The 12,749-nt window shown below is 37.0% G+C and overlaps 1 protein-coding gene across 3 annotated transcripts in view; it reads left to right on the plus strand.

Annotated features, from left to right (window-relative positions):
• SIPA1L1 (signal induced proliferation associated 1 like 1) overlaps window positions 1-12,749 on the plus strand; it is a 199,426-nt gene that overhangs the window by 126,280 nt on the left and 60,397 nt on the right. For all 3 annotated transcript variants that reach the window (XM_021543125.3, XM_021543123.3, XM_021543124.3), the window contains 2 exons: window positions 3,077-4,897; window positions 12,202-12,332. In XM_021543125.3, coding sequence (XP_021398800.1) covers window positions 3,400-4,897; window positions 12,202-12,332 — 1,629 coding nt within the window. In that variant the 5' untranslated portion in view covers window positions 3,077-3,399. The remainder of the gene's footprint in view (window positions 1-3,076; window positions 4,898-12,201; window positions 12,333-12,749) is intronic.

Raw genomic sequence — 12,749 nt, forward strand, 5'->3', positions numbered from 1 at the left:
ACATAGACCACTTAGGTATATATTTTCACATGATTATAGATGTGTTTGTGTATCTGTATCCTTAGGATTGTTGTCCTGAAAATTTTTAGAGGAAAACATATAATTTGGGGAGGTAGGGTAAGCTGGTGGTGTTTGGATGTTTATATGGTCATCAACAAGCTTGGGAATTTTTAAGAGTTGCTGCGTGAACTTATGCCCTGAAGTTAATGAGAAACCTGTACTACTGGGTGATGTGTTTCAGTAGAACAGTATTTTGCGGGGAGGAGGTGTATACTTTGGTTTCAGAGATATTGTTGGTGGAAGGGGAACAGAGATGGACAAATCTTGGCTTTCACTGCAGACTGTGAAGAGCAGCTTGTGGTAGTGGATGCTTCTACTCCTGCTTGTTTTATGTTTAACCCTCAGCTTGGCTTCTTTACAATCTCTTTCAGCCTGGCATTCTCCTGCCCTAAATCCTTACCAGTTTTCATTTTATTTTCCTTCTGTCCTGCCTATAAAAGCTAGCCTGTATAGATCTTTAGAAAGTGCTATGGAATGTTGCTATTTCATAGAAGTTAATAGTGCTTAAACACTCTTTGATAGGCACTGTTGAAAAGTATGGGCAGAAGATTAGGTTATATCATGGCATACAGTGTTTGCATTTTCCTTTCCTTGATCTGATGGTGCACAAAGTTGTTTCACTAGCCTCATTGGTTCTTAGGTTGGAGAGTGTTTGAAAATTGTAAAATGTTACAGCTGAATATTCAGTAGTTTTGAAACAGCAGCATGGGTAGACTGCCTTTCTAAAGTTATTCTAATTATTTAACTTAAAAAAAAAATATTTCAGCAATATTATTGACAGCACAGAGCTGAGTGCTGCAGCTGACAGAACAGAAAGAAGGTATGCAATCTAGGAAGACACTGGTAAAGCTGAAAGAGCAGGTCTGTGAGAACCTAATGAGGTTCAACAGGTCCAAGTGCAAGCTGCTGCACCTGGGTCAGGGCGATCCTAGACATGAGTACAGTCTGGGAGATGAACTTTTTGAGACCAGCCCCATGGAGAAGGATTCAGGGGTGCTGGTGGACAAAAAGCTGTACAGAAGTCAACAATGCTGCAAGTGCAGAAATACAACCATATCCAGACCTGCATCAAATGCAGCAGGGCCAGGGGTGTCAGTCTCCCTTGTATTCTGTCCTTATTGGACCCCACCTGGACTAGTGCATCCAGGTCTGGATTCTTCACGACAAGAAACATGTGACTCTGTTAGAGCAGGTCCAGAGAAAGGCCATAAAGATGATAAGAGGGCTTGAGCAACTCTTCTGAGAAGACAGATTGAGAGAGCTGGGATTGTTCAACCTGGAGAAGAGAAGGATGTGAGGAGACATTGCAACCTTCCAGTGCTTAAAGAGGGCTTTGATAAAGATCGAGACTTTTTACCTGAGGAAATAGTGATAGCACAAGGGGGAACAGTTTTAAATGCAAAAAAAAAAAAAAAGATTTAAATTAAATGGTAAAAAGTTCTTTCCTGTGAGGGTGCTGAGGCACTGGAACAGGCTGCCCAGAGGAATTGTAGATGGCCCATCTCTGGAAGTGTTCAAAAACTGATCTGCTGGATGGCATCCCTGCCTGTGGCAGGGTTGTTGGAACTGGGTGATCTTTAAGGTCCCTTCTAACTCAAAGCATTCTATGATTCTAAGATTGTAGCAGCATTACAAGGAGAAGAGCTGCATTTATGTAAATGCCTGTACAAATACAGTAGTACCATGGGCGACTCGCACTGTTCTTGTTATGTGTGATGCAGTCAGCTTGCATTTTAAGTATTCCTTATGTGTTGAGCTTTATATTAAGAGCAGCTATTTTAAAGAGATGCTTTTTATGGTAAGTAAATTTAAACATGCTGCCTTTGGAGGCAAAAATTGCCCTGGCAGTGCAAAGTACTGTAGTTCTGAGACTACAGAAAGTGCTGGTTTCCCTGGAAGCATCAGAAAGCCTTGATTTTAGACAATACTGTATTGTCAATGCAGTGCTGGTTCAGCAGCATCTCTGCACAGATTTGACGAATATTTAAAGGACACATTTTGAGTGATTGGTTCAGCCTTTGAAAATTATTAGCTTCTTTGTGTTAAAGGATGTACACAGCAATGCAAGATTTTATCTTAACAATCCCATGCTTTTGTCTTCTACCAACAAGGATGTATTTGTGGTTTGTTTTCTTAGCTCCTCAAAGGGCAGTGTGCTAATGGCTTTGTAATCACTTCTGTACTGATGAAGTATGGGAAAGCATTTACTTTCTGTGACTTTGTGAAGCTGGAATAATACAGGAGCTGTGCTAGACAAAATTTTATTAGCCAGGGAAATAAACGAAACTTTTCATATCAAGTTACTTAAAGTATGTGTTTCTATTTAGTTTTAACCTTTCTATATGTTGTAAACTCTGGTGAGAGGTAATACATCATTCTGGACTATGCAGCTGATCTGCAAATAAGGCTGTGCAAAGCACAAAATATATGTGCTTGTGTGCTTGACAACCATTCTCTCTTACAATTTTGTACACTTCTTGCTAATTAGCTTCCTTTTTTTTTTTTTTTTTTTAAGTTCACACATCAGATGTTTACATTAACTGGAAAGTTGAATAGGTAGTGTTAATACCTAATGGCACCCAAGGATGTATGACTTGTAAATGGTTAATTCTTTAAAGTGGTTATAAAAATTGGACTCCTGATCTGGCTCTTACATAATTTCCCTGGGAAATGCATGCTGTATGTATCCTTAGCTGAGAAGCTCCCTACTTGTGCTTTGTAACACTGTTCACTAACCGAACTAAAAAGTACTACTAATGAATTCAGAAGGAAAAATTTCTACTTGTTGGAATCAGAACCCAGCAATCATTTTTCAGAAGGCAACCTAACAATACCTAGAAAACTCCTTGCCACCATGTTACACAGCACTGCATTTTTGAGATAATGATCAATGTGAATTAAAAACGTGTTTCTTAAAAATATTAATTATATGTAATAATTACTTTGATAGCGTTGGTTAACAAAAAAGTTCTGTATTAAAGAAATAATGGTTTTCTCTCTTTTTTTTTTGTTCTAGGCTTAGAAGAAGCATAAGAGATTTAATCACACCTCTGATGTTTTGGAGCATGAGTGACATTAAAACTATTTGAATGTATTGGAGTATGGCTACTTCTTAAAATGCAGAAGTTAAAGGAAATTACTGCTTATCAAAACCTACTGAATATCTGAATTTTCTGGACATTCTGCATTTAATTGTATCTTTAAATGTCCATGATTAAGATCTCATGCAACCATTGTATATTTTGGAGACTATTCTCCAGAAGAGAACTGTGCATTTAAAAAGCAGAAATGACTGTGGTTTTCTTTGGAACTTACTAAGGTTCAACATACAGAAAGACCATGACCAGCTTGAAGCGGTCCCAGACCGAAAGGGCTGTTGCCACCGGAGTATCAGTCGGAACAGATGGCACCTCAAAAGTCCACTCTGATGACTTCTACATGAGGCGCTTTAGGTCACAGAATGGCAGCTTAGGATCTGCAGTCATGGCACCAGTTGGACCTCCTCGCAATGAGAGTTCCCATCACGTTACCTCTACCCCTGGAGTCCCTAAAATGGGGGTCAGGGCCAGGATTGCTGATTGGCCCCCAAGGAAGGAGAACATCAAGGAGACAAGCAGATCTAGTCAAGATATTGAAACATCAAGTTGCCTTGACAGCATGTCTTCTAAAAGCAGTCCTGGGAGTCAGGGAAGTTCTGTTAACCTGAATGCTAGTGATTCTGTCATGTTAAAGAGCATCCAGAGCACACTGAAAAACAAGACCAGACAATCTGAAAATCTAGACTCTAGGTTTCTTACACCCGATGGCTATCCCAGTTCCCCAAGGAAAGCTCTTCGCAGAATACGACAGCGCAGCAACAGTGACATCACCATAAGTGAGCTTGATGTGGATAGTTTTGATGAATGTATTTCACCCACATTTAAATCTGGACCATCTCTGCACAGGGAGTATGGCAGCACATCTTCCATAGACAAGCAGGGAACTTCAGGGGAAAGTTTTTTTGACTTACTGAAGGGCTATAAAGATGAAAAGTCTGATCAGAGAAGCCCAGGCTCAACTAAACTTGGTGAGCTTCTGATTGCCAGTGGAAGCAAGGGTTCAGGATTCTCTCTAGATGTGATAGATGGACCTATTACTCAAAGGGAAAACCTGAGACTCTTTAAGGAAAGGGAGAAGCCACTCAAGAGACGCTCAAAATCTGAGACAGGAGATTCATCTATTTTTCGTAAGCTGCGCAATGCCAAAGGTGAAGGGGAACTTGGGAAGTCTTCAGATCTTGAAGATAACAGGTCAGAAGATAGCATTAAGCCTTGGACTTGTCCAAAGTGTTTTGCTCATTATGATGTGCAGAGTATTTTATTTGATTTAAATGAAGCAGCAATCAACAGGCATAATGTTATTAAAAGAAGGAACACAACGACAGGTGCATCTGCTGCTGCTGTAGCATCACTTGTCTCTGGACCCTTGTCCCATTCTGCAAGTTTCAATTCTCCAATGGGCAGCACTGAAGACCTGAATTCAAAAGGAAGTCTTAATATGGACCAGGGGGATGATAAAAGCAATGAACTAGTATTGAGTTGTCCTTATTTTCGTAATGAGATTGGTGGGGAAGGGGAAAGGAAGATCAGCCTTTCCAAATCTAATTCAGGTTCCTTCAGTGGGTGTGAAAGTGCCTCATTTGAGTCGACTCTGAGTTCTCATTGCACAAATGCTGGAGTTGCAGTTCTGGAAGTTCCCAAGGAGAATCTGATTTTACATCTAGACAGAGTGAAAAGATACATCGTTGAACATGTAGACCTTGGTGCATATTATTATCGAAAATTCTTCTACCAGAAAGGTAGGTAAATTGTATTTCTCCTTGAGTTTTAAGAATTACTTTGTTTTCCAAACATATAAAATTCAGTTGATACTTAATAGTATTTGCAAGAATTAGGGATTTCTTCAATAGTGTATTTTACTGATGGTATGTGCTATATCTAATAGTCTTTCAGAGTGTTGGAATATAAGAATGTTGAAGATTTTTATTGCTGATAGATATGGTAGCAATGGCTACAAAATATGAATGTCTTGAAACACAGCTTTGGATATCCATAGGAGTGGGCAGGGGTTGACACTTGAAAGACTGAAACAAGAAAATCTTAAAATACAAGAACTTTTTTCCCACTGTGCCAGGAATTGATTTACTGAGGATTTAATGGAATGCGCATCTTAGACAAGGTAGCATTTACAATAATCTTTGGACATACTAATTAACTTAATAATACATTTCAAAAATTTTCAAAACGAATAATACAAAAATAAAGACACATATAGATATAACTTTATATACTCACACAAATACCTGTGTTTGAATGCCAACAGTATATCTGAAAAACCAGAGTGCAGTTCTCTTATCACAAGGATTATAATTTCCATTGGATGTACATGGGAGGGAGAAAAAAGCCCAAAGCAACAGATCAAAGCCTTTTGACCTATAGAAAAGATCAAGCCCCAACATTATCCAGATACTCCCCCTCTCGGTCCCCCCAGTTAAAATAACACTGGTACTGGGGGGTGCAGATCTCTCTTTGTTCTTCATGATTCTGAAAATGATCAAAAAGGATTCCAGTCCAAGGTCCATTAAAAGAGTCTGCAGGGTTGTGTTGTATTTCCTGATGGATAGAGCTGATCTGATGACTGACCTGGAGAGTGCTTGATCCTTACCTTCCAATGATCAGGATTGGGTTTCTTCTCTTCAGTGAATGCAGGTCAAAAGAGCTTGTTTCTCACATATAAAAGCAACAGGGATGCCTGGTTAGAATTAAATTGATGGTCTTAAAAGAAAAAGCTTAGGCTTCCTAAACTGCATGTTATTGCTAGTACTCTCATTTCCCGTTTTTCTATAGTCTTCAAAATATTTCCATCTTTCACCTCTTCCTCCCATTGTCCATTGTTTAGGTGGCTCTTACTACTCTTTCCATATTCTCTTTCTGCATTCTTTCTATGGCTGAGAAGTAGCCTTTGCTCCATGTTTTTTGACAGTGCTGAACCATATCCTTTGGACACATAGGAGTTAGGAGAAATAATGGTTTCATGGGAAAAGTGAGCTAGATGTGTGATATAGGATAAGGTATGTTTGGAGGGGAGAGCCTGAGGTTTGTGACCTTGGGGATTATCTTCCTCTCTGTCTCCCTCTGGAGCAATTTGATTTCTTATCAGTCTAGTGACTTTTGCAATCAGCAACTAGAGTTTCATGTTGCAGCTGACCTGATTTACAGCATTTCAGCATAAAAGGGGCAACATTTTTCCTCCCTCTTTCTTGTACCGTTTCTCTTGTTTTCAGAGAACTTGATAAACCAGTTGAGTTTACTGAACAAGCAAGCAGAATTCTTGCCATCACAATAAACTTGGAGTTTACTGCTTGGTTGTTTCTCTCCAGTTCTGGTGGGGGATATTAGCTTTCCTTGCAGTCAGAGAAGTGCCAAAGCCATGCAGCCAGGTAAGGGATGGAAGTGAACAGTAGAGGAGGAAGGAGGCATGAGTGGCATTTCAGCCCTTAGACAAAACCAATTTATTGGTTTGCCTTCTCCTTAAGGGAAACCACACCCTCATGCTACTAAAGTTCCAGTCACCATTATGTTTCCATTTTTTTTAGATGTAATTAGGAAGAATTGATAAAATGAGCATAATGTAAGGGTACTAGTGAGGGCAGCCAGATATAAAATTGTATGTTATGGAGTAGGATAGGATGGGGAGAAGCAGCTGTGGTTTGTTGTTTTTTTTTTTCCTTAAGCAATAAAATGGGGTTTTAAATTGACTTTCCTTGTGTTCAGTCTGGCAGAGTCCAAACCAGGGGTGTTGTTTCTTCCAGAGATTTTTTTATTTTTATAGCTGTACTTCGGAAGCCTCATTAGATATCCCAAACCCCAATTTTCTACAAGTACAAAACAAGTTTTGTTGACCACCCAGAGTATCATTCTGTGAGCAAACTTTAGACTAAGCTGATGAGGTGGGATAGTGATAAAACTTGAAGAATTATAATGGGGAAGAAAAATTTGGGAAGTCAGTTGTAAGTGAATTTTTTATGTAACATGAAGCAATGGTGCAGAATTTTTTTTTACTGGAAGAGGAGGTTGGATTTTTATGATGTTATGAATGGAACAGACAGTGCCAAAAGACAGTTTCAGTACGTTCAGCTCATCAAGTCAGTAGGCTTTGTATAATTTTATAGTCTTAGAAGTATTCCTAGATGAAGTCTGATTTGACAACAATACCTTTTAAAGATCTCAAATCAGGAAAATTTAATGGACTTGGAGAACACCTGGTAACCCTAGAGCTTGCAAACAATTAAAAGCAGTGTTCCAGAGAATTGTAAGCTGAGTTGGTTTTCATTCCAACTGGAAATAACAAGGTAATTTGGGACTATATCAATAAAGGACTGCAAGTTAAAAATCATCCATGATGCCAGTCAGCATGATTTCATAAAAAATAGGTCTTGTTACATAAAAGAAAAAAAAAAAACAACCTAGTTAATCTTGTGTCTGAAAAAAAAGGATGAATTAATATATGTCCTTTTAATTTCTTCAAGGTAATTTGGTGAAATGCTGATGGTGACTCATCTGAAGTCTTTAATTATATGAAATCAATAGCTTATTTTTTACAGGTACTGTTACTTAGATAATAGAGCCATCTCAAGTTGTAGCAGTGTATGGAGGAAGGATAAGTGAGCTTTCAGTATTACTAACAAGGTCCAAATTAATTAAAATATTTTAATCTAGTTAGTGTAAAATATTTGCATGTGAAATTTATGGATGAATCTTGTATAAGTTTAATGAATGCAAATGGATGAGTTTTTGTATGTAAAGGAAATTGGTCCCTCTACGAAGTAGTGGAATTTATAAAAAAGTATTCTGGCCTGGTGTCCAGACTTCTAAATGTGAAAATACTGGTGGAGATAGTTTAGCGGACGTTAGAAAAATGATACTTAGAAAAAGATATTGTAAAGAGAACTTCATAATAATGGTACTTCCCTAGGCTGAATTCAGTTTCTCCACGTTTTATCTGAACCAATTGTGCAGACTACCTTTGCACTCAGTGGAGAGAAATGAACCTTCCAGGATCTTATCAATTTCAGTCTCTTCCCTGAATTCACTAATAGAAGCTCATGCACAATTAACTCACATGGAAATATTTATTTTTATAAGAAATGTATGTTTGTCTTATGATGCCCAAAATGGATTTACAAGATGGTTAAATATTGGTGTGTTTTAAAAGGTATATTTGATAGAAGGACTTAATTAAAAATTTGAAGTGTAGACATTTATAAGTTAAGCTTGTGCATAAAAAAAGAGGGAGGATGAAGCCAGCACAAGAACCAATTTGTGACATGTTTATTAAAGACTTATGTAAAATCAATATTAAAATCACACAGAGAGAAAAATCTGTTTCTGTCAGCTTGTTTGAGTGCAGTTCAGGAAAGAGAGAATGTCACTCCAGAGGTGCAGTCATTCTGTTTTCTGTCCCCATAATTTAGTCTGGGAATTACAGTTCTCATGGAAAGAACCAACAGCATCTGTTTTGCTTCCATCCTCCTCATGCAGTAGTTGCTAATGTTGCCATTTAGGACAAATGTTAGTTACTGGCTTAGAATGAAAGACTTGACTGAGAAGTAAATAGTTTCCTGAACTGGTTTTGTAACAAATGAGCTGTTGGTCGGCTTTCCTTTAGCTGTTGGCAGCCAGTAAAAATACCCTTTCCCCAAATGCTTTAAATTGCTGCATGTTCTGTCCAGGAGTTGGTGCCTTGCAAGTATGTGGCTAGACTTGCAGAGCTCCCAAAATGCTGCCTGCCCTTTTGTCTCCAGAGAAGTACTGGGCAGGGTTTTTCAGTACTGTAAATGCTGAGCTAGGATTAGAGGAAAATGCTTGATGTGAGTTTCATTCAGAAGATAAATGTTTGGGGTTTTTATTCTAGTCTGATTACACAGAATATTAGTTGGACATGATATCTAACGATAAATATGATGAAAGCACAAAAGAACTTTTTCAGTTAAAATCAAGTCTATTTACTTGGATTTTCTTTGCAAAGGAAGGTCATAAATATCTGCGAGGAAAATTTGGTTATTTCACAGGAAGTATATTTTAAGTTATATGATAGATATTTAACTGTTTTTAAAAGCATGTATTGTTTGTTTTAATGACCAGCTACAATCAAGTCATTATTTATTTTTCAGTATGGATTTATAAATAAATTTATGGCTGCTGCTAGTTGTCCTGATTGTCTGTTAATTAAATGATTTTTCAACAGTTAAGATTAAATGTCAACCTTGAGAAATGTTGTTTCCAATTACTTTCTGTGTGGTGTGGAGAAATAAACTGTCTTCTATGGTGTTCATGTTTGACATGAAGTTCCTGAGTTATAATTGTGACACAGTCTTTATTTTCCCAATAAAACCACTAATTAGCTCCCTTTATACTGTTTATTAAGCTTTTTGCACTTTAATCCTGCTACTTCTTTTCTTGCACTGGAAAGAGAAAATTGTTGGATATAAGGAGATTGAGTATTTAAGGGAAAATTAGGTAGAGGTACAAGGAAGTGTACCAGAAAGAAAAGTAATCAGGTACAGGGATATATATTGTAGCTTGCAGAATGAATACAGAGATAGTGTTTTGGGGAGGAAGAAGAATGAATATGAAGGTAAAGAATGAACAACCTAATAGTAAATGTGAGTAGAGGAGAGTGTGAAGGATGTGCAAAGGAGAGCAAGAAAGACACTGTGCAGTGCAGACTGAAGGAAAAGAGAATAAAAGATGTTTCCTCTTAGTAGAGAAGTATAAAGTTCCACACTACATGCATTTTTCCAAAGCAGCAGGAGCTAACTAAAAAGCTTAATCAAATTATGCAGAAGTGTATGTGTATTTTGTGTATATGTATGCAGTTTCAAAAATTCCTCTTGCTACCCTTCTTAAATGTGTTTTCAAGATGTAGAATAACTTTTCCTGAGAAAAATTTCTATCTGAATTGCAGGCTACAGTGGTTGCAGGGTACACAAGTTTTACCATCTGTGTGGCTGTCAATACAGAAAACTAATGAATTGTTTGGACCCTTCTAGTATGCATGACCTCCCTATCTCTTTAAGTTTTTCAATCATAAAAACAAAGCCATATCACTGGTTTTAAGTTACTAAAAGCAGTTTAGTGTGGAGATGGTCAAGTTACCTCAGGTTTTGGAAGCTGTGTAATATGCTGGTTCAAAAATTAATCTAACTTTCTTCAAGACTGCTGCTTCTGCATTGACCTTGTGTGCCATAAACTGTTTGGTGACCTATAAACCTCCTGATGAAAAGCGAAGCTACTTAATGCAGGAGAAGGAAAGGCTAAGGTGCAAGTAAGATAGTTTGAAATTTTGAACAACAGAACATCTCTGGCATTTACGAGGCTCATATCTGTGGACTAGTATGAAAATGTAATTGTGATTATATAGATAATCTAATTTATTAGTAATTTTCCCACTCACAATTCAGCCACCCAAAGTTTAATGACAATATTTACAGAATACTCCACAATATATTGAAAGAATTTTGAATTTTAATTACTTTTGTTTAGAGTATTGGATTTTCATAACTTGCAGACAAATTTGGTAGAAAGCAAGTCTTCTAATGCTGCAAGCATGTCTGCAATGCTGTCTTGCATGCTTTGAAATCTTAAACAGAAAACACTGAGTGAAGGATAATAAAATACCAGACACTGGGACTTGAGTAGAACCCCCAAGGGCTTAAAGTGCTGGACAGCTGTGTGAAAGCACTTAGTATGTTGGAGGGAGATTTTGTAAGAACCAGTGAGTATAAGTTTTTAGAGTAAAAAATGAGGCTCCTATATTTTTAACCATATTATTAATTGAAACAATTATTACCATTCAGTTTAGATGGACTGTATTTCAATATCTGTTTTTATTATCTTTAAAGATGCAGTTCTTGATGATGTTAAAATACTTTACATTTTATCTCTAGTAGAACAGCTCATATTAGACTGCTCCTAAAGTTCTTACTTAAAGTTGTTTTAAGAATAACAAGTAATCTATATGTGCACGTATAAATTGATTTCTATATGCAGCTTATGGAAAATGATGACATGGGACTTCCTTTTCTTGCACAATGCTTGACTCCTTTTTTTTTACTTTTCTCTTAAGTTTTCTTTTTGGGAATGTATGTTTAAATTCAGCAGTCACTTAAGATATATGCAACTTTGTTTATATGTTGCTGCATTAATGGTGATGTACTTTTGTCATCAGTCAAGATAGCTTGTAATGCTCAAAAGGTTCTACAGAAGAGCCTTCAACACCAATCTCTAAAATTGTTGAGCTTTGATTTTTGTAAATGTGCTTTCCTAACTTCTTTTCATGTAAAATTTGGCTTTACATGTCTATAGTTAGACAAATATAAAAATGTATTTCATGGAATCTGCTGTTCAGCTAGTGAGTGATTTTTACCAATCTTGTGTTCTCCTCTCTGCTGCATTCCCCACTGGACTGTTTATCAACTGAACTTTTAGCACTTTAAGGGTTGTTGAACAGTTTACTGTTCAATATTTATGCTAGTAATTTTATTCTTATGATTTATTTTTCTGTGGTACTATGATTTGATATTTTTACTGTGAACAGGCCTTTAATTTCTTTTTCAGCTTCATCGCTTTTTTCCACTTTAGAACTGAGTAATGTGTATGGAAAAAACAAAAAGCAGTCAAAAATAATTTGTATCCTTTGCTAAGTACAGTTGTTAGACATTTCTGTTTTAACATAGGTTGTTGAGTTTCCCTCTTTGGTACACTTGGCTTCCTTCTCTGTTTTTAAGGGGCAAAGTTGGTAGTACTTATTTAGTTCAATGTGAATGAAACAGATGGCAATATAAAAGCTGATGTAAGGTGTATCCTGTTTTGGGCCTATTTAAGCAGATATGCCATGTTGAATTTCAGCCTTTTTGTATAAATGGTGCTCACAAGAGAAGTGAAGCATAAGAATGACATCCTGGTACCACTTGAAGACATGCTCTTATTCACTCCAGAGACCTGGCAGTTTATTTCCAGTGTGACAATCAAGCATGAAAATGTAGTTGAAGTGTTAAGAAGTAAGACAGATTTTTTTTTTTTTTTCCCTCTCTTATACAAGAACACTGGAACTATTTTGGGGCAGATGAGAACCTGGGTCCAGTAGCTGTGAGTATAAGAAGAGAGAAGCCAGAGGAAATCAAAGAAAATGGACCTCAGTACAACTACCGGATCATATTCAGAACCAGTGAGGTAAGCAGTCCAGGGAGATAGTAAAAGAAACTAGAAGTGAGCAGGCAAAACCAGGTGGAATATGTGGGGTGTATGTGCTTTTCAGCATTGATAATAGATTTCTGTATAATCTGGGAACTTCCTGACAGAATTATGCTACATGTTTATCAGGCACATAATATATGTGAGTTATTCTATAACATCCAGTACAGAGGAAATGCTGAAGGCTGTTTTGGTTAAATCTTGAGAAACTTCTATATTAGCTAGAAGCAAGCAAAGAGGAGGGAAATTAAGGGAAATTTCTTCACTATTATATGTGGCAGTGGGTACTTGTGACAAATGTAGTTTTTACTTTTAAATGCTCTATAGTATAGAAATACTGTACTATAATTAATACTAATTTTTCCAAGTAGTAGTTTCCTGTAAAACTTAAATCTG

This window comes from Lonchura striata, chromosome 6 (genome assembly GCF_046129695.1).
Source record: "Lonchura striata isolate bLonStr1 chromosome 6, bLonStr1.mat, whole genome shotgun sequence".
Classification (NCBI taxonomy): Eukaryota; Metazoa; Chordata; class Aves; order Passeriformes; family Estrildidae; genus Lonchura; species Lonchura striata.